This window comes from Protopterus annectens, chromosome 1.part1, assembly GCF_019279795.1.
Source record: "Protopterus annectens isolate FY-2018-M chromosome 1.part1, PAN1.0, whole genome shotgun sequence".
In the NCBI taxonomy this organism is placed as follows: domain Eukaryota; kingdom Metazoa; phylum Chordata; order Ceratodontiformes; family Protopteridae; genus Protopterus; species Protopterus annectens.
The window spans coordinates 1,546,878,922-1,546,900,796 of NC_056726.1; the positions used below are offsets into that span (position 1 = coordinate 1,546,878,922).

The window sequence follows — 21,875 nt, forward strand, 5'->3', positions numbered from 1 at the left end:
ATCTGGTCAAAGTATCCTTCACCTGAGGTCCGAACAAAGCCGAACTGTCAAAGGGGGTGTTGGTGAAGGACGCCTTAAAGGGGTCCGCAAAATTACACAGCCGCATCCAGGCTTGGCGTCTAAGAGCAACACCTGTGCCTGCAGCCCTGCTCGTTCCATCGGCTGCATAAGATATGAGCCGCATGGAGGAGTTAGATATCGAATTCAGGATAGCTAGCTGAGAGGCAATCTTTTCCTGAGCCCCAGCAGCAGAAGGATCCTGGACTACTTCCCCCAGTTCCTTGAGAATATCTCGTTGAAGCCTGGTGAAGTGACAAAGGTAATTCAGCGAACGCATTGCAAAGGTCGCTGAAGAAAACATCCGCTTTCCATACCTGTCCATGGTCCTAGAATCCTTATTAGGAGGATGGACAGGTACTGAAGGATCCGCCAGTTCCTTCTTAGTGGCCGCCGCCACCACCATAGCATCCACAGAGACACCTTTGGACAGGAACTGTTTGTCCGAAGGGGCCGTGATGAATTTGGATGGTCTCCTGGGGACAGGTTCCACAGAATCTGGAGCCGCCCACGCCTTCCGAGCCACTACCTGCATGAGTGGGTGAAAAGGCGGAGACACCCAGGAGGTGGAGGGTCGGGATCCAAAAGCCTCCAGGTATACCGACTCATCCTCGGAGGGGTCAATGGAGGGCCAATTCCCCCTCTGTTTGAGGAGCTCAAGGATGTCTGAAATGAGACATCCTCAGAGGGGGACCGTGGGGAACCCTCCGACTCATCTAAGTCGGTATCAGATGTAGTAGACTCAGGGGAGTCTGTGTGTTTCCTCTTACACGTCCTCTTCCGAGGGGGGTTCACCTGCAGGGTCAGGAGAAACCTCGGAAGAGGAGGAAATTCCCAGTGGGGAAACCTGGGGCGATGGATCCCTGGGCCTGAGAGCAAGAGGCTGGCAAGAGGCTTCTGCAGGCACTGATGAGGGAGGAGCTAGAGGGATAGACCGTTGACCAGGCTCAGAGGCCAGGACACTCCTCATCACCTCAAAGGCTCCCCTCCCGGGAGACCTGAACACACCGCTCCAAGAAACAGGAATGGTCGGCTCCAAGGAGAGAGAAGGCTCCGAGGCAGATGTCGGCGCCGAGCTTACCAAAGCGAAGCTCCGAGAGGGAGAGCGGGGTCGGACAAGGGTCCGATGCCACTAGCCCTCGGAGCCGACAGTGGAAACCCGACGACCGGATCCCTCCAAGGAAAGTCTCAAGGAGGAGATCGGAGCCGAGGATGACGGAGCCGAAGGATGTATCGGCTCCGCATCGAAACAGTCGCTGTCCCAAGAAGCTCCGGCTCTGAACTCTGGTGTGGAGTCGGAGGAGGAATCTCAAGAATTGGGCCTGTAGCCGAAGTCTGTTGAGACGGGCTATGGAGCATTTGGGCCAGTGCCTGAGACTTCAACAGCCTGCTTACCACCCTCTCCAAATCGTGGTCAGACAGCCTGGAAGATCTCAAAGATCGGCTCCGATGGCTCCGCTCCGACAAAAGAGGAGACCCCGGGCCGAGTGGATACTTAGTATCGAAGGGGACCGGAATCTCTGGCGGGCCGTAGCCACCGGATCCCAAGCCCCTTGAACCCCAGATGGAGCCGAGGATCTCGCCCGATGCTGGATAAAGTGTCGGCTCCCGCCGGAGCCGCCACGGCAACAGTAGTCAGGGTATCGCAGCCGCCGCACCGAACCCACTACTCTGGCAGAAGAAGCATCGGTTCCAGCCGGAGCCGATATCGGCTCGACGGAGCCGGAGCCACCGGAGGAGGCTTAGACACTGTAGCCTGAGCCTTCGGTGGCTTAAGAGGTTTTCCTGCCCCTTGCTTAGGAGGAGAACCTTCAGGTTTCAACAAACCTCGGAGGATCAGTTTGTTCCTCCTTTCCTGCAGGACTCGCTGGCTAAAGGCATGACACAACGCACAGGAGTCCTGCAGGTGCAAAGGCCCCAGGCAATACACACAAGAAGTGTGACCGTCTGTCAGGGACATTTTCTGACAGCACTGGTCACACTTCTTGAAGCCTGAGACCTTGCCTTCCCTAGACATCCTAAAGGATATACACAAACAGTCCCCACAAACACACAACTTAATCCCTACACAGACACACAGGAAGGGAATAACTTGGGGAACTAGGCCTGACTAAAACTTTCACTGAAAAACTATATTAAAAGTTTAAAAAAGGAAGGGAATAGGGTGGGCTGTACTAAATACAGGCTAACCTAACACTGAAGGGAAATTAAACCCCTAACTAACTTTTTTCTTATTTAACAAGAAAAACTTACCTCAGCTGGCAAAGGAGACCTCTTTCGCTAAGCGGCAAACGAGATCTGGGGTAGTTCCGCCTTGCATCATGGGATATAGGGTTGCCTCGAGCTGGTAAAAGGAGTTCTCGAGCTAAAGCTAGTGCCGAGTCGGAGCCGAGGATCGGCTCCGAACCCATCCAGCAAGAATGAAGGTGAGATTGACAACTTAACATCTGGGGCTTTAGTCAAGGTGGAGGGAATTATGAAAAGTTCCATTGGTACAAAACCTTCAGGGGTCTGCCATAAAGCTGAAGATAGAGGAATTTCACCTTTCAGCACAACAATGACCCCAAGCATATATTCAAATAAAAGAATGGCTTCTCCAGAAGAAAATTTAAGTTTTAGAATATCCCAGCCCGAGCCCAGACCTAAATCCAAAAGAAAATTTGTGGGGTGACATGAAGAGGGCTGTGCACAAGAGATGCCCTCACAATCTGACCAATTTGAAGCACTTCGGCAAGGAAGAGTGGGCAAATATTGCCAAGTCAAGATGTGCCATGCTGATAGACTCCTACCCAAGTAGGCTGAATGCTGTAATTAAATCAAAAGGTGCTTCAACAATGTATTAGTTTAAGGGTGTGCACAACTGTGCAACCAGCTTTACTGTACTTCCCCTAACAGATTTGTTTTTCAATTGAATTGTACAGGTTATGGGTCACTTTAAAGGTGGGAAAAGTTTTGAAATTATTTTTGTGGTATCTTTTTTTATATCACAAAAACCTGGCATTTTAACAGGGCTGTGTAAACTTTTTTATATCCACTGTAGTGTGTGTGCGCGCCTGTGTGTATACATCGAGTGCATACACTTTCTACACACACACACACACACACACACACACACACACACACACACACACACACACACACACACACACACACACACACACACACACACACACACACACACACACACACACATTTGTCAGCTCGAAGTTTCAAAACTTTGAACTTCAATATTATTGTTTCGGCCAGATGACGTTTTGAAACTACAATTAAAAAAAAAAGTTTACGTTTTTGCAGGGGGCAAGAACCTCTGCACCTTCCACACATCTTGCTGTTTAAGTATACCGATTGAGCGCTGTACACAGCAATCTCCATTTAAACAGTTTGAAGTGTCATAACTTTGATCTTCATATGAAGTTTGAAGTTTTGAAACCCTGAGCTTCCAAAGTAGACCATATGTATGTGTGTGGGTGCATATATATATATATATATATATATATATATATATATATGTATATGTATATGTATATGTATATATATATATATATATATATATATATGTATGTGTATATATATATATATATATATATATATATATATATATATACATATATATATATATATATATATATACATAGAGAGAGACAGACAGCAGACATCTATAGAAATACAGTGTGCACGTCCATGTGTGTGCATATATGTAGATCTTCACACACATTTGCGTGTGTGTATATGTATATATATATATATATATATATATATATATATATATATATATATATACAGATATACATTATATATATATATATATATATATATATATATATATATATATATATATATATATATACACACACACACACACACATATATATATATATATAGATATACATGTATGTGTATGTCTACATCTATATATATCTATATCTATCTATATTTATATCTATAACTATATAACTATTTATATATGTGTGTGTATGCCTGTGAATCTGTATGTGTGGGGGTGTGTATATTTGTGCACGTATGTGTTTGTGTGTATGGGTGCTTATGTCTGTGATCTCTGATGGGACCCAGGAGGTTAGAATCAATAAGACCACCAGCACAAAAAGGCCGATCACCAGTGGAGACCCCCAGGGCTCTGTGTTGTGCCCACTTTTCTTTTGCATCTATTTCTTAGATGTCAAAGCTAACGTTAAAGGCCTTTAGCTGGCCATATTCACAGCTGATTGCAAACTGTGAGCAGTCACTGAATCCCCCAAAATGAGAATACCCTTCAGGAATATCCAATACAGACAAATGCCTGGTGCCAAAGCCATGGCTTAACACTCAAGAAATGCATTATAGTACCTTTTGATAAGTGTACCACCCTGGACAACCATTGATAGAGCACCCTTAAAAGCGGATTCACTAATTAGGGATCTGGGAACTCATTAAGACAGTAACCTAGACTTCAACCAGCAGGTGTTCAAGCTAGTTAGAAAATCCTTCCATTTTGCTCAACTTATAAGTAAGGGCATGCCATCTATGTTCACAGAGGTAGTCCTACCACTGTACTTGGCCCTTAACAGACCCATCATAGATTATAATGCTCCCTTTGGTATGTACCTAACCAGACACATACAGCAATTAGGGGATCCATAAAGGTTCCTTACAAAAAGAGTACAGGGACTAAATACACTGCCCTACGCTGATCACCTCAAAGCCCTGTCTCTTTACTCAGTATCATACAGACTTCTCAGAGATGATCCTTGCCCAGTGTACAAGACATCACTTGACCCTGTTTTGACGAATGTTTTGCACATCTGCAAAACAAACAGCATCAGAACTACTAGATTAAAAGACCTAAATGTTGCATGTGACAAACAGGACATGTTGGAGAGAGAGAGATGTTTCTCAGGCAATTCTCATTCTCTGGAACAGGCTCCCCATCCATGTGAAACAAAGTTCTTCCCTATCCCTTTTTAAGTGCAACTTGGACCAATGGATGGGTAATTGGAAATTCACCCCTGGTCTGACTCCTATGCCTGTCATGGATATAAGCAGTCAGTATATAATACCTATATAAATTAAATTTGTGGGCCACATCTGAGTTGCATGGCTAGGCTTACAAGGTCCCTAGTGGTCATTAGCCTAATATACACTTGGTATATACCTATGAACGTGTGAAATATTAGAAACTATTCTAAACAAACTACATCCTATTAAGTGACAGTTTGTCTAAATTCAGTGCTTTCCCAGACCCAGAACACACAGCTACCTATGCATAATTACTTACAAACACCCTGCACAAACGTCTAAATGGCTGCATTGAGGCTGCCAGAGGTACGCCCAGATGTAACCACAAGAATAAAGCAAACTGGTAGAATCCTTACCTTAACAGACTATATAACAAAAGAAAAGTCATGGCCAAAATCAGAAAGAGCAACTAGAGACAGGAGCTCGATGATTCATCTAAAGAAAAAACAAAGATGTCAAGTCCAAATAATACCAATTTATAAGATCAAGACAGCCTCCCCGGCTAATGACAGTCACAAAGCCTTTTTTTAACAGTCAGGAACCTTAAAAATAATACTTGGCAGTGTGCAGAACTGGTGGTAAATTCCACAACCTTCACTGACCAGGGTGGCATAGCAAACCTACTGGCTGATAAATGTAGCTCTAACTTCACCTCCATCATCCCCTGTGAAATCCCTTCTAGCTCATCTCCCAGCTATCCCTAGCAAGTCCTCGTGTTGCTCACCAAGGCTAAAAAACAGTGCCTCAGTGGGCCCTGACAATATCGCCAGTTGCCTCCTAAATAACAAAAAAAGAAGTTATGTACTCACCATAACATTCCATCTGAGTAGTTGTACTTCATTTGTCTTTACCTTGTGGGTTAGGGATCTGTACTGGAGCTGACAGGGTCGCATCACCAGCATCTGGTCAGAGCTCTCAGCTCCTCCCCTTACCCATAATGCCCAGTCTCCTCCTTCCCTTCAGATTGAGTTTGCTGCTCTATACCTAGCATAGACCCGCCTCAACAAGACCTTAGCACAGGTGGCACTGCATAGAATGTGCTTTTACTTGACTTGGCGGGGAAAGTCCCCCACCAGAATATGCTCGAAAAATGCATTCAGTGATCCACCGGGCAATTGTAACCTTAGATATCAGTTTGCCTAAGAAGGGTCTTGAGTAAGAAACAAACTGGTGAAGATTTTCAAAAGGCCTTTGTTCTGTGCAAATAGAACCATAACGGTCTATGCACATCTAGCAAGTGTAACTTGAATACATTCTCCTTTGTTTTGGAAATTTGGAAAGAAGACTGGGAGGTTGATCGTCTGATTTATATTTGCTTCTAACGCCACCTTCGGAAGAAAGGAGGGGTTGGTACGTAAAGATACCCTTGTGAATGATCATGTAAGGAACCTTGATAGACAGAGCTTGGAGTTCTGACACTCTCCTGGCCGAGGTAATGGCAACTAACAAAGCCATCTTCCAAGATAAATCATGCAAATTCACTGAAGCTGCAGGTTCGAAAGGGGGAGAGACTAAGGCCTGAACCACTAAAGTAAGGTCCCACAGAGATGTAGGATCCTTCACCGGGGGTCTCGGGAGAAAGGTACCTTTAAGGAAGGTCTTGCAAAGATTAGCCGAGGCCAAGGAATTCAAGTTTTCCCCCACATGTAAATCCGAGATAGCAGCCAGTTGGACTTCGACAGTGGAAGAACTGGCACCCTGTTGAAAAATACTCATCAGGAACTCCAATACTGCAGATCCAATGCATGCTGAGAAGGCCATATTGTAAAACGTTTCCATTTACTACAGTACAAAGTACCATCAGCGCTGACCCCTTGACCCAGAGGGTCCTCAGATCCAGGGTCTCTGAAACAGAAGGCCGGATCTGAGGAGTGATCGGCATACAGAAAGGTTGTGAGCTCCCCCCCCCTTCCAGAAGGAGAGGGAGGGGGGGCAGGCAAGACCCCCATCTGAATTTGGGTGCAGGTAAACCTCCACATCATCTTATCCATCTCGGCTTCACATAGGCTCCAGGCGTAGTGGGAGGACGACGCCACCGACACCAATCTGGAGTACCGGTGAGGGGACACCCGTATGGGTGACCAGATACTTGACTCCTCTGGCTCCGGGGAGAACCTCTGAGAATGGAGCCGGGAAGATCCAGGCCTAGAAATAGGCCTATTCTTCGGCCGCAGGCCGGTCGGGGCCGAGCGGTTGGGGGAACCGCTTCTTCGGCCAATCTCTCTTGGGCTTCTCCCCCCTCCCCGGACCTCGTGGCGGGAGTTTGAGTCCCAAAGGCTGGGGAAGAGGTAGAAGTAGATACCGCAGCAAAGGTAAGGGGCAGAGATGCTACCACCCCCAAAGATCGAAGCAGGCCCTTTAAGATAAGTTTATCCCTCCTGTCCTTGTGCGTCCTGGGATAAAACCCAGCACAGACAGGACAAGAGGTTTGCAGATGGGCCGCCCCCATTATGGCCATACTGTGCATTTTCTGAAACCCTGTTTAGGAGTCTCGGACATGACTCTAAGCAGGCCCAGAAAAACACTAACAGATGCTCACTGAAAAGGATAGAAAAGTTAGAAGGAAGAGGGCTTTTTTTTTTTTTTTTTTAAACCCGATGACTGCGCGGGGAGGTGAAAGAACAGTAAAAAAAAAAAAAAAAAAAAATTAGGAGAACAGAGTGAAAAAACACCCCAAAAAACACAACAAACGATTAGCTGAGAACTCAAACCACGATGTTAAGCTTTCCAGCTTAAAACAAGATCTAAAGGGAGGAAGGAGACAGGGGGCATTAAGGTTATGGGGAGGAGCTGAGAGCTCGGATCAGATGCTGGTGATGCGGCCATATTGGATCCAGTACAGATCCGTAACCAACAGGTAGAAGAGCAAATTAAGTAAACTACTTCAGATCATGACCTAACAGCACCACTCAACTACAGCCTCAAAACAGGCTACATGCCATGTAAATGGATGGTCACAACAGTCATCCTTCTTCATAAGGGTGGACCATCAGCTGACCCCATGAACTACAAACTCACCAGTCTGACAAATCTTTTATAAGCAAAGCCATGGAATAAATTATTACGGAAATGATCAACAAGATCATTGGCAAAATATAGACAATGGACCCAGGTCTTGCCCGCTTAACCTGTTGACATCTTTGAGAGGGTCATCGTGGCTATAGATTAGGTGAAAATAGTGCATACCACTTACCTTGACCTGGCCAAGGCGTTCGATACAGTACCCCGCTCAGGTATTTTTGTCAAACTCTCAGAACTAGGCATAAATCCCAATATAACTCACTGGATTGCAAGCTGGCTCACAGATAGGACCATAATACATCATAAATCACTTCAAAAACTTTTCCCACCTTTAATGTGACCTATAATCTGTACAATTCAATTGAGCAAACAAATCTGTTAGGGAAAAAAAATACAAAACATAAAAAAACGTACAATAAGCTGGTTGCATAAGTGTGCACACCCTTAAACTAATACTTTGTTGAAGCACCTTTTGATTTAATTACAACATTCCATCTTCTTGGGTAGGAGTCCATTAACATGGCACATCTTGGCTTGGCAATATTTGCCCACTCTTCCTTGCAAAAGCACTCCAAATCTGTCAGATTGTGAGGGCATCTCTTGTGCACAGCCCTCTTCAGGTCACCCCACAAATTTTCTATTGGATTTAGGTCTGGGCTCTGGCTGGGCCATTCCAAAACTTTAATTTTCTTCTGGTGAAACCATTCTTTTGTTAATTTGGAAGTATGCTTGGAGTCACTGCCATGTTAAAAAGGTGAAATTCCTCTTCATCTTCAGCTTTCTAGCAGACGCCTGAAGTTTTTGGGCCAAAACTAACTGGTATTTGGAACTGTTCATAATTCCCTCCTCCTTGATTAAAGCCCAAATTACAGCTGAAGAAAAGCAACCCCAAAACATGATGTAACATTTTCATTAATACCTGCATATCTTGTTACACTGAAACAATTACCAAATAGTCTCTCTATATTACAAAGCATGTTTCCAAGTCCCAGCTGCAGTTCCTTGCCCTCTATCAGACAGTGAAGGGAGATAAAACACCCCGTGACCCTTTTCCCACTTCAACTAAGTCATTAAAGCTCATGCCCTCAGGAAGTCGAGGCACAATGGGCAAATTGGATGAAACCAGTAGTTCAAAAGGGATACCACTCAATCTGCCATTGTGGCAAGTGTGGTCATGTAACTGTAGTACAAACTTTGTATGGATCACTGTTATAAGTAACATTTGTGACTTGTGGGAAGACAGCTGCAGTAATGTCAGTCAAGGCACACACAATCTTCACAGAAGGCTCTGCAAAATGGCAGCACCAAAATCTTGTGTTCCTGTACTGCATCTCCAGCTTACAGAGCTTGTACGCAGTGTAGCTGGAAGATCACACGTTACTATGTTTACAGCTCTGAAAAGAGACATCTCTGAAGAATGCCTGGTGGAATGTGCCTTCACTTATCCTTGCAAGGTACTTAAATGCTTTTCGCCACAGAATACAAAGCAGTTAGTCTGTCAATTACAGTGTGTTTTAGTCACTAACCTGCCCTGTGTTTCTATGCAACAAACGCCACAAAACTGCTCTGCTTTACATCCTTAGTAAAGTTGCTTGTGAACATCCAACAGGTGGAAAATCCCCTTTTCCTTTCTGTCTTCTGGAAATAATACTAAACAAATACAACTTAAATATGTTAAGAGTAAATGAACCATACGGATTTGGTATTTAGTGTCAAAGCATTATGATCTACAGAAAATGTCTAAGCAATGAAAAAATACCTTTCATGCATTTCTTTAGCTTCTCTTTCTTTCCGCTTGAGTTCCAACTCTGCAAACAACTTCATTGTTTGTTTATAAACAGCTTGTTTAAACTGCAAGAAATCACAATACACGTCACCATATGGAACACCATAACAGTTAAGGAAATGTCATGAAAATACTTATTATAAAACTATATCAAGGGAACTTTGCAATCAGTTTGCTGAATAAAACAGAAAACTCACTGAATTTTTTCTAGAATGCTGAGGTTATATCTATAATCCACTCTTTTTTAAAAAGTCTCTCTTTATGGCACTGAATATATGACTCATACTCAGCAGTTTGTCTTTTTGGTGTTTAACTGGGTACTTTCCACTGCCAATCTTTCTTTCTTTTTTTTTTTTATCAAAATATTCAGAATTTTTCATAAACGAAACCGCAAATTCACAATGTTTACCCATTCTAGAATAAAATAATAGCTTAAGAAAAAAACTAGTTACAACACGTACAAAGGTCTGAAGTAAAAATTGCAATTTACAAGTACATTAAACAAGTTTCATTAACACAAATGTCAGTTCAGATAGAGTTGTGAACCATTTGCAGAGTCTCAATGAGTGATTAAATGTTTATCCAAGGATTGTCGTCTGCAGTCTTTGGATAGATTCAGAGTTACTTGATCTTAGTTTTCTTAACTGCCATTTCTTTCACTGAAAACAGGAAATTTTAAAATGTTGGAGAGCTGTTAGTGTTCCATCTTCTGGTGATACATTTTCTGGCAACAGTTAGTAGTGACCATAATAAATGAGTTATTCTTGTTCAGGGAATATCCTTCATTAACATTTAAAAAACTAATGATATGGTTAAGGAAAAGGAATCAGTCAATAATGCTTTGAGAAAATCATCAATACTGTTCCAAAACCTTTTTAGCTTAGAAGAGTCATAAAAGATGTGTACCCAGTCAGTATTAGTATATTCTGTACATCTCCAACAGGAAGCTGTGGAACAATTAAATTTGACTATTTTACTTGGTGTCAGAAAAGCCCAGTGAAGGTATTTCAAAGTGAAAATGCTCCAGTACTGAGACCGTGAGGTATGTTAAATGGATACTGATTTTTTTTGTTTTTCATCTTGGGGGAAATTAAAATAATGACCCTTGAATACAGAAGTCCAATAAGTCTGGTTTACAGAAGACTTATAAATAATTAGTGTGTTATATGACATTATCTGTGGTAGATTTATTAGCAAAATGTCACTTATGAAAGTTATCTCTGGTCTTTCCTGAGAAGATGAGTTACTAAGCATTCTGCATAAATCATGGGAGTAAGTTAAGACACTTTGTAAGATTAACTAGTTCTGAGAAGGCAAATCATACTTTTTGATGAGGGTATCGAGTCTAAAACTTTGACATTATTTATGCATTGATGCCAACTTATGAAATTATCTTCTCGATAATCTAGAATATTAAGATGTATTTTATCAGAAAAGTTTCTTGTGATTTTAAACGGGGTTAATATTTCAAACAAAGTTTTAATACCTGCACTGGAGTTAAACTTTCTAAAAAAATTAATAAAGTGACTTAGCAAGTTTAATTTGGTGGGTTTAAATAATATGACATACGAAGATCAAGAACTTGTTAGAATGATTTAGTGGGAGTTTGGCTAAAGATGGGTTTTCATTAATGAATACGGTGAAATGTGGTAATTTCCAGTTAGAGTGGTAACGAGGGTATATCCAGTTTAGGATGACTTTAAAATATGGATGCATTTATGTATGTTTCAATATCAGGGAATTTAATTCCTCCTTGATCCCAAAGCCTAATATGGTGGCTAAAAGCAATTCTGTTTCTTCTGGGATACCAAAGGAATTTCATTACTAAATTATGTCCTTGATATATTTATCATTATAGGAGAAATTAAGTACTAGAACCACACAGAGTAGTTTTGATAGAAGAGTTATTTTAACCAATTGTAACATGTCCTCAAAAATTATGAAGATTTTATTCCAATTATATATATGCTTTTTTATTAAGTTTATAATACTTTTATGATTACAAGCCATTTTTCTATAAAAGTTATTCCTACGTAGATTAGAGAATCCAAGTGTGTGCAGATATGATGATGATTGACTAAGTTTCATTTTTTGTTTAAAAGCAGGTGTTTGGATTTTGACTCATTAAAGTGGAGACCTGAGATCTTCTAGAAATAGTTCACCATAGAATCTAATTCTAGCAGAACTGACTGCGAGTTAAATAATGTGAGTAAGACAGTCTGCAAAAAGCATCTTCTTGGAATTATATTGTTTGTAAATATCTATACCTATGATTTTTGAATTGTCGTGAATAATGGCAGCCAAGATTTCAATGGCTAATGCAAATAAAATAGGGGATAAGGGGCATCCCTGCCTGGTAACTTTGGTTATTTGGACAGATTCAGAGAAAAAGGGACCTAGTTTAACATAAGCTACATTGGTTTGATATATTTTTTTTAATTAAAGAGGTAAAAGAGGATGAAAAATTTAAACAGTGCAGCACTTCAAATATTCCCAGTTGACTGAATGAAAAGCCTTCTCTATGTCCAAACTAATCAGTAATGGCTCTTCATTTTCCTTGTTTAAATATTCAGTAAGTGCTAAAATCCTTTTGATATTATCATGTGTGTATTATGTATAAAAAGTACAGTTTTGTACCTACCATAAATGTAGATGTTCGAGTGTTCACCCTGCTGCAGTCATCACACTTGGATCATCCTGTCGTCAGGCGGTCCCGCAGTCTGCCAGATTTCCAAAGTCTTGGTCCGACGTCGGTTGCTGACGCCTCATCCCTGACGTCACTGCTCCAGGGGTACATATATTGCAACAGACGCCATTTTCTTCAGTTTTTCTTGCCCCAGATGTCAGGTGCCCCCAAAAAGGTGATCCAAATTAGTACCAAAAGGTGAGAACACTGTACAAACACAAAAACCCTTCAGCTGTAAGCAAATACATCAGTAAGGCATAGCAAAGATTTAGCCAGTAGATCAGAGGGATTGGAGGGAGGGTAACCTGGACTGCAGCAGGGTGAACACTCGAACATCTACATTTATGGTAGGTACAAAACTGTACCATGTTCATCGTGCTACCCTGCTGCAGTCATCACACTTGGGTTGAGTCCCAAAGCTAAGGTAGGGTGGAGGCATTATAGAGGGTTAGAGGAGGCAATGAGGCCCTGCAGAACTGCAGTGGCGAAGCCTGCCCTGGACTTAGAGTAAGTGATAGTGTTTGGTGAAGGTGTGTACAGAACTCCAAGTTGCAGCTTCTAAAATTTACTTGGTAGGAACCCCCCCCCCCCCCCTGAGAAAGGCTGTAGAGGTAGCTGTTGCCCTGGTAGAGTGGGATCTTAGGGTAGGAGGAACTGGTTTCCCATGATGGGTATAGCAGAATCGTATGCAATGGCCTATCCGTTTAGAAATGGTTTGCTTGGATATGGCCCTCCCTTGAGATGCTGTAGCATAGGAAACAAAGAGCTGGTCAGTTTTTCTGAAAGTCTTAGTTTTATCCAAGTAGTATCGAAGCTGCCTGTGAATGTCCAAGGAATGCAGGAGTCTCTCACCTTTGTTCTGTGGATTGGGGAAGAAAGTGGGTAGATGGGTGGTTTGATTTAAAGCTACACTGGAAACCACCTTAGGCATGAAGGAAGGATTAGTTAGTAGAGAAACTCTGTCTTGATGAAAAATGAGGAAAGGTTCCACTGCCACAAGTGCCTGTAATTCTGAAACTCTCCTAGCAGAAGTTATTGCCAGGAGCAGGGCAGTCTTCCAAGATAAGAACTGTAGGTCTGCAGAAAAAGCTGGTTCAGAGGGAGGTAGCGTTAGTTTTTCCAGAACAAAGTTGAGGTCCCATGTTGGTGTAGGAGCTCTTCTAGGTGGTCTAATGTTTTTTGCCCCTCTGAGGAACTGCCTTAGGAGTGGATTTGAAAATAAAGGTGGATTCGTGTAGTAGTGAGCTGAAATAGCTGAAGCATGGATTTTAATTGAGGAGAAGGAAAGTCCTTTATGCAACATCTCAGCTAAATACTGCAGAATGCGAGGCATATGATGCTGAGTTGTGTCTTGGCCTTTAGCTTGGTTCCAAGCAGAAAACCTTTTCCATTTGTCCGAGTAAGCCTTCCTGGTGCTTGGCCTCCTGGCTTCTAGAATAACATCCAGTACTGCTTGTGAAAGAGGGGCTGGTTGGCTGCTTAATTGATTTGCCATGCAGCCAGGTTTAAGGTTTTGCTCTGGCTGTGTAGAATCTGCTCGTCTTGCTGCGTGAGCAAATGAGGTATTTGAGGCAATATCCATGGTGGGCTGTGAGGCATATTCTTCAATAGTGGGTACCAGTACTGGCGTGGCCAGTCTGGGGCTATGAGAATCATTTGAGGCTTCTCCTTTTTGACCTTCAAAAGAACCTCTGTGAGAAGAGGTAATGGAGGAAAGGCATATGCCGTCAGGTTTTTCCAACTGAAGGAGAGAGCGTCCACTTTCCAAGCTTGAAGGTGGAATGTCCTTGTACAAAATTTTGTCATCTTGTAGTTCTGAGGACTGGCAAACAGGTCTATATTTGGTAGGCCCCATCTTTGAGTTATCATTGCAAATATTTGTGGGTCTAGCTTCCACTCGTGGGGATCTTTGATGTTTCTGCTTAGGTCGTCTGCCAATGTGTTTTTCTGTCTTGGCAGGAAGTGAGCTTGTAACTGGACTTGGTAGGCCAGAGCTGTGTTCCATAAGATTATTGCTTGCCTGCAAAGAGGGTAGGAATGTGTGCCCCCTTGTTTATGTACCACATTACTGTGGTGTTGTCCGTCTTTATTGCCAGTTGTCCAGGCTGTAGTAGATCCTTGAAAGCTGTCAGAGCTTTCTGTACAGCTAGCATCTCTTTTTGGTTTATGTGCAGTTTTCTTTGTTCTGCAGTCCATAGGCCTTGAAGGCATTGCCCTGCCATGTGCGCCCCCCAGGCATAGTCTGAAGCATCTGTTGTGATAGTTTGCCTGGATGGGGGCAAGGTGAAAGGCTGACCCTTGTTGAGGTGACATGCCTGTGCCCACCACAGAAATTCCTGTTGAAGGCAGGGAATGGGAGATATCACTGTGTCCAAGCTGTGGCTGTGTTGATACCATACGCTTTTTAGGTACCACTGTAATTTCCTCATATGCAGTTTTGCAAATGGTATTATCAGAATGCAAGATGCTATGAAGCCCAAAGCCTGCAGAATTTTTTTGCAGTTAATTGTGTCTTTGTTGCCATTGTCTTGAAATATTGAGTCACTTGTAATTGCTTGTCTGGTGTAAGATGAGTCTTCTGGGCCGTTGTGTCCAAGCTGGCACCCAGGAATGTCATTTTTTGTGAGGGTACTAGTTTTGACTTCTTTTAATTTACTGTGTACCCCAGACAATTTAGTAGATGCTTCACAAAAGCCAGATGTTGTAAGAGAATGTCTTTTCTTTCTGCTTGGATGAGGCAGTAGTCCAGGTATGGATATATTTGAATTCCTCTTTGCAGTATGCAATTACTGGTGCCAGGCATTTTGTGAATACTCTGGGCGCAGTAGATAAGCCAAAGGACAGTGCCGAGAATTGATAATGGGTTGAACCTGCAATGAAACGGAGGTATCTTCTGCAACTTTGTCTGATAGGGACATGCAGGTATGCCTCCTTGAGGTCCAACGTTACCAGCCATGCTTCCTTGCCCAACATGGGAAGTAGCTGCTGTAGTGTTAGCATCTTGAATTTGGGAACTTGTAAGTGTTTAGAAATGAAAGGTCCAGAATTGGTCTCCAAGCATTTTCTTTTCTGGGTACTAGGAAGAGTCTTGAGTAAAATCCTTGGCCTTGCTCTTGAGTTGGTACCCTTTGAATGGCTCTCATGGCTGTAATTTGTTTTTGAGCCTCTGCCCTTCGATTTTGTGGCAGGTTTGGCATTCCTCTTTTTATTGGCAAGGTGTGAAAGTGGAATCTGTATCCTCGTAAAATTAAGTCTAGGACCCATTTGTCCTTTGTGACCATGTGTCAGTTTGCAAATAGTGCTAGTTTTCCCCCCAGGGGGGCTGACAAAAGAGCTTTGTTTGGCCAGCTGAGGTGCAAGTCATTGAGTTTGCCTTCTGGTTGGTTGAGACTTGTCTTCTCCTCCCTTCTGGGTTGGAGTGCCCCATTGGCGAGGTTTATACTGAGCTTCTGGTTGTCCTCTGCCCCTTGGGCGCCTGTATTTACCCCTCTGAGGCCTGTCAGTGGCTGGAAATGACCAATTTTTTGTTGGCCAGTTTCTGCTGAAGCGAGGGGGTTGTACCTGTAGGAAATCTTTGACTGTCTGCATTGATTTTGCCTTATCTTCCATTTTCTTTAAAACTTCTGCTTTAACACCAAAAAGAACATCCTGCTGTAAGGTAGCATCTAGTAGTTTTGCTTTAACATGATCAGGCAGATTTTGTTCCTTTAACCAGGCATGCCTAAGTATAACTGATCCAGTGACAGCTGCTCTGTAGGAGACCTCTAAAGAATCAAACCCACATTGTAAGGTATGTTTGCCCTCCTGCTCGGTGGCATACAACAAATCCTGTACTTTTCAAATCAGATTGTTGAGGGAGGGTGGTTATCTTTTGTTTTAACTGAGAGATCAGAAATTGCTGATACTTAAGCATATGAAATTGACAGTTTAGAGCTCTCATAGCTAAAGTGGCTGAGGTGTAAACCTTTTTCCTCCATCTGTCTAGTGCTCCTGAATCCCTTTCAGAAGGTACTGGATTTTTAGCCATGGAAGCCTTAGACCCCTTGGGACCTTGGGAGATAGTCTCTGGGTCAGCTACTGGGCTTTTGTAAAGAAATTTGTGGGAATCAGGTACTCTGTAGTATCTGTCGGGCTTGGCCGGGGCAGGAGGCAGAGAGTCAGGGTTGAAACTGGATTCTAAATAGACATTATCCACAATGTCCAAAACAGGAGGGATGGCTAGAGGTCTGTGTTGGGGGAGTAAAAGAAACTCTCTGTGCCTTTTCTTGGAATCAGAGTAATTCTGACCTTCCCATTGAAAATGTTCCCTCACAGTGTGTAAAGTTTCCCCAAAAGAGTAATCTTCTGGAGGGGAAGCTGAGGGAATAGAGTCCTTAGCATCAGAATCTTCATAAGGAGAGAAGGAAAAGTCTTGGTCCTCAGAGGAGTCCGAAGGAACAGACAGTTGTTCAGAGGAAGCAGATTCTTCCTCTTGTCTAGGCTTTTTGTCAGGACGAGGCTGAGAACCCCTGATAAGAGAAATCAAATCTTCAGCCATCTTGAGCATCTGTTTCTTAGGCATAGGGCTTTGAACAGGAGACTGAAGTGAAGCCTTTTTCGATTTGGAAGGAGTCGTCGATTTGGAAAACGTTTTGACTGTAAGAGTCTGTCTGAAAACGCCTTCAAAAGGCGATGGCGTTTCAGAAGTACCGACGTCCTTGGAAGGTAAATCGTCGGTAGGGCCTGAAGTGAAAGGCTGCATCGACCTAGTACATTCCGTCAAAATATCCGTAGCAGTCTCGGGTTCCTGAACTGCGGTAGTCAGAGGCTGCGTCGGGGCCTCACTGATAGCCGGAGAACCGGAGACCGGATCAACAGAGGCCTCTGAATCGGGCTTAGGCCTGGGCTGTCTATCCTTATCCCTGCGTTTTTTGTGCACGCCGGTAGTCGGTAGCTCTGACGGCATGTTAAAATTAAATTTTCAGCCAAAAAAGTGTCGTGCGAAATCAAATCGTCTTTTAATAGCACGTTTATTAAATCTAGCACAAAAACGACAAGTGAGGTCGTGATTGGGGCCTAGGCAAGGTATGCAATAAGAATGAAAATCCTTATGAGGTATTTGCTTCCCACAAGAAATACAATTGTTAACTTTTTCTGACAACGGTCTGAAGCAAGAAAAGTTTCCCCAACGGGGTACTTAGCTTTATAGAAGACTTCGGTCTGAAATTCGAATTCGAAAATCTCAGGTGTCGGCCGACCGGCACTTGCGAACTGCTTCTGCTTCGGTCACCGTGTGGCAAGAAAGACTGAAGAAAATGGCGTTGGTTGCAATATATGTACCCCTGGCGCACAGATGTCAGGGATGAGGCGACAGCAACCGACGTCGGACCAAGACTTTGGAATTCTGGCCGACTGCGGGATCGCCTGACGACAGGATAACCCAAGTGTGATGACTACAGCAGGGTAGCACGATGAACATCCAGATTGATCATTTATTTGCATAAAAGGAAACTTCAGTCTATCTACAAAAAGAAACAGATTTTATAATCATTATTAAAAAACGAGATAGGCCTACATGAACTGCAAAGGTGAGGATACTTATTAGCTTTTAATATGGGCGAGATTAAATAATATATCCATGAAGGTGGTATAATGCCATTTGATTGGACTACCAGTAATGTTTTATGAAATAAGGACAATACAGATGTGAGAAACAATTTATATATTTCTATGATTATACCATCCATCCCAGGGGCTTTGCTGAGTTTATTTATTTTGTTAACCGGGTAGTGTCCAACTGGGCAAAAAGCCCATTTTCAGCAGAGACCTGGGGAGAAAAACTCCAAAATACAATCGCGCTAAGAGGTAGACATTAGTTTAAGGCAGGGGTGTCCAAACTTTTTTCACCAAGGGCCATATGCGGTACAATACGCAAACAGCCGGGCCACTCACTCGAGGTGAAGTATATTATATTATATTGCCTCACCTGGTTTATTTTTTAAGACAAGTAAACTAAATTAATCAGCCTACAACACTGCTTTTCATGAATAGGATATTTCAAGCTCGTTATGCAAATAAGTTTGGATTGCTAACAGATCAACTAATAGTCATTTTAAAAATTATATCAACATAAAATGATTTATTAGTAATAGGGCTTAATAATAACACATGGAATGTGTAATATATTTTGAACTCGGGAACACAGTTGCGCTCAGTGGGAACAATGAAGTTGCGCTTTGGCCTGCAGGATTGCTGGCAGGTCCGGAATCAGTTTTGTGGTTGAGATGCGAAGGACGTCACAGAGATGGTCGTTGGTAATTTTGGTTCTCAATCTGCTTTTGTTCAGCGTCATCAGAGAAAATGTTTATTCACATATGTATGTTGAGCCGAACAGACTCATCATTATTTTTGCGTGGCATCTCATCAGAGGAAACTTGGCTTCTTCCAAGCTCCGGTAGAAGTCAGGTAAAGAGAGAAGCTGATGTTGATTCTTCAGAGAATCATCACACTGCATTTCTATAAGTTCTAATTGAAGACTCTCTTCCACTTCTTCTGCATTTATCATGAAGGGAGTCGCAAACAGCTTGATATCGTTCTCAATAGTAGAAAAATCTTGGAAGCGCTGAGAAAATTCTGTCAGGAGGGATGTGATCACAGACACATATTTCCCCTTTTTACCAGAGAGATCGACCTTTGGAAATGCAGATCTGATTTCAGACAGTGTGGGGAAGTGTGCGACATTGAAGGTGTGCAACTGTGCCTCAAACAGTCGGAGCTTCACACAGAATGCTTTCATGTGTGCGTGAAGCTGTGGTACAAGTTGGTCTTTACCTTGTAGGTTTTTGTTGAGTGTGTTGAGGTGTTCAGTGAGATCAACTAAAAATGCCAGGTCTGCCAACCATAGAGGGTCACTCAGCTCGTGAAGAGGTCGGTCCTTTTCTTTCAAAAACTGGTCGATCTCTGATCTCAGAGAATAAAACCGCCTAAGCACGGAGCCACGACTTAGCCAGCGCACTTCTGAATGGTAGAGCAGGTCCCCATATTCAGCATCAATGTCAGTTAAGAAAGTTTGAAATTCTCTGTGGTAGAGTGCTCGTACTCGAATTATGTTTACTGTTTTCACAACAGTGTTCATCACATCGTTAAGCTGTACTGTCTTGCCACAGAGTGCTTCTTGGTGGATGATACAGTGCATTTTAACTGCCTCACCTCCGCTATCCTGCACCTTGGCACACACCATAGAGGCCATTCCCTTGCGCTGGCCTGTCATAGCTGGAGCTACATCCGTTGTAACTCCACACAACTTGTCCCATTTAAGTCCTATCTTGTCAATTGCATTTGACACAGCTTCAAAAATGTCTTTACCCGTTGTTGTGGTATTTAGACTGGTGAGATCAAGCAGCTCCTCCGTAATGCAAAAGTTATTGTCAACACCCCGCAAAAAAATGAATAACTGTGCGGTATCTGTGGCGTCTGTGCTCTCATCACATGCAATGGAGTAGAAATCAAAAGCACATGTTTTGTCTGCCAGTTGATGTTTTATGTTGGCTGACAAGTCTTCGATTCGCCACACAACTGTGTTCCTTGATAGGCTAACACTGTCGAATTCTTGACTTTTTTCTGGGCACATTATTCCTGCAACATTAGTGAGGCACTGTTTTATAAATTCACCATCTGAAAAAGCCTTCCCATGCTGGGCAATGAGTTGAGCCACCTCATAGCTGGCTATTGTGGCATTTTCTTGAGTTTTTTTGGCACGGGAAAAATACTGTTGTTGAGCTAGCAAACTAGCTGTCATCTGCTTAACCTTTTGTTCTCGTTCCACACCAGTGTAGGACATGTAGGTCTGATGTTTGGTTTCGTAGTGTCGTCTTACATTGTACTCCTTCAACACTGCGACACTCTCATTACAAATCAAACACACACATTTCACCTTGTCTGAAATTTTCTACACTCACTTGCTATCTTGCATTTCTTTGGTGTTGTCATTTTCAGTGGGCTGTGGCAAAATTTTTCTTTCCTTAATTTAGTTTTGTACAGGTACTGCCTTGATCAACTCAGTAGCTCCACCGCTAGAGTTAAAACCAAGAAATCAACTAGTAAGCAACCACAAAGCACTGTATTAAGGAGAAACCGCGTTTTTCATCTATGGATCCATGATTTAACTGAATTTTAAGTACATCTTATCTTGATTCATTTTATATGTAATTTTGGCTTTTGTCCACTAGAGGGGAGTGTTGTATTAGTTACAAAATGACTGTTTCTACTTTTCATTTACTCTGGATTCAGGTTCCCCTACCCTCAAAACATGCCAGAGACTTCAGTGCATCTTCTATCTACCATTTTTTTCTTTTACAATAGAACTCTACTGCCAACCAATCTACGGACCGGTGAGCCGCTGTGACGACCCCCTAACCGGGAAAAGCCGAAACACAAGTCATCACTCATTTGGTACACTTGAACTTCATATAATGACACCAAAATGCCACTCATCAAAGTGTCCTGTACCACATTATAGCCTTCTAGTAAATACAGGGATTTAGAAAAAGGCTGCTTACAAATCATTTTCCTACTGCCTAGTGGTCACTAGTTACTTGTGTGTTTACATACACAGTTTTGTTGGCGTCGCGAAACTCCGCATGTTTAAAACTTATTGTAGTACACAACAATCATAACTGAATGCTAGTATAATGCTATAATGTTGGCGATCACCAACATTATAGCATTATACTAGCATTCAGTTATGATTGTCGTGTACTGCAATAAGTTTTAAACATGTATAGTCACGAATCCAAGATAGCTTAAACTTTTGCATTACACAACAATCGTGAATGTTATAATGTTGGTGATCGCCAACAAAACTGTTTTGTTGGAGATCACCAACATTATAGCATTCAGTTATGATTGTCGTGTACTGCAATAAGTTTTAAACATGTATAGTTTCGTCAAGCTCAAGCATTTCATGTGGAATGGATTAACTGTATTTCCTAGAGCTGTCCGGTGCTTGATTTCTGTTCTTTGTTTGTGCACTGTTCTTTACCTATGTGCGGGCCATATTTGGTAGATTTTTGGAATTTGCTGCGGGCCAATTAAAAATGGATCGCGGGCCGTAGTTTGGATACCCCTAGCTTAAGGGTATGCACACTTATGCAATCAACATATTGTATGTTTTTTTTATTTTTTTTCCCCCAAACAGATTTGTTTTTCAACTGAATTGTACAGGTTATAGGTCACATTAAAGGTGGGAAAAGTTTTGAAAAGATTTATTGAGGTCTCATTTTTACATCACAAAAACCTGACATTTTAACAGGGGTGTGTAAATATTGTATATAT

At 42.5% G+C, this 21,875-nt stretch overlaps 1 protein-coding gene across 1 annotated transcript in view; it reads right to left on the reverse strand.

The window, feature by feature from the left end:
* DNAJC8 (DnaJ heat shock protein family (Hsp40) member C8) overlaps window positions 1-21,875 on the reverse strand; it is a 411,176-nt gene that overhangs the window by 63,491 nt on the left and 325,810 nt on the right. The window contains exon 7 of the mRNA XM_044083052.1: window positions 9,851-9,942. Coding sequence (XP_043938987.1) covers window positions 9,851-9,942 — 92 coding nt within the window. The remainder of the gene's footprint in view (window positions 1-9,850; window positions 9,943-21,875) is intronic.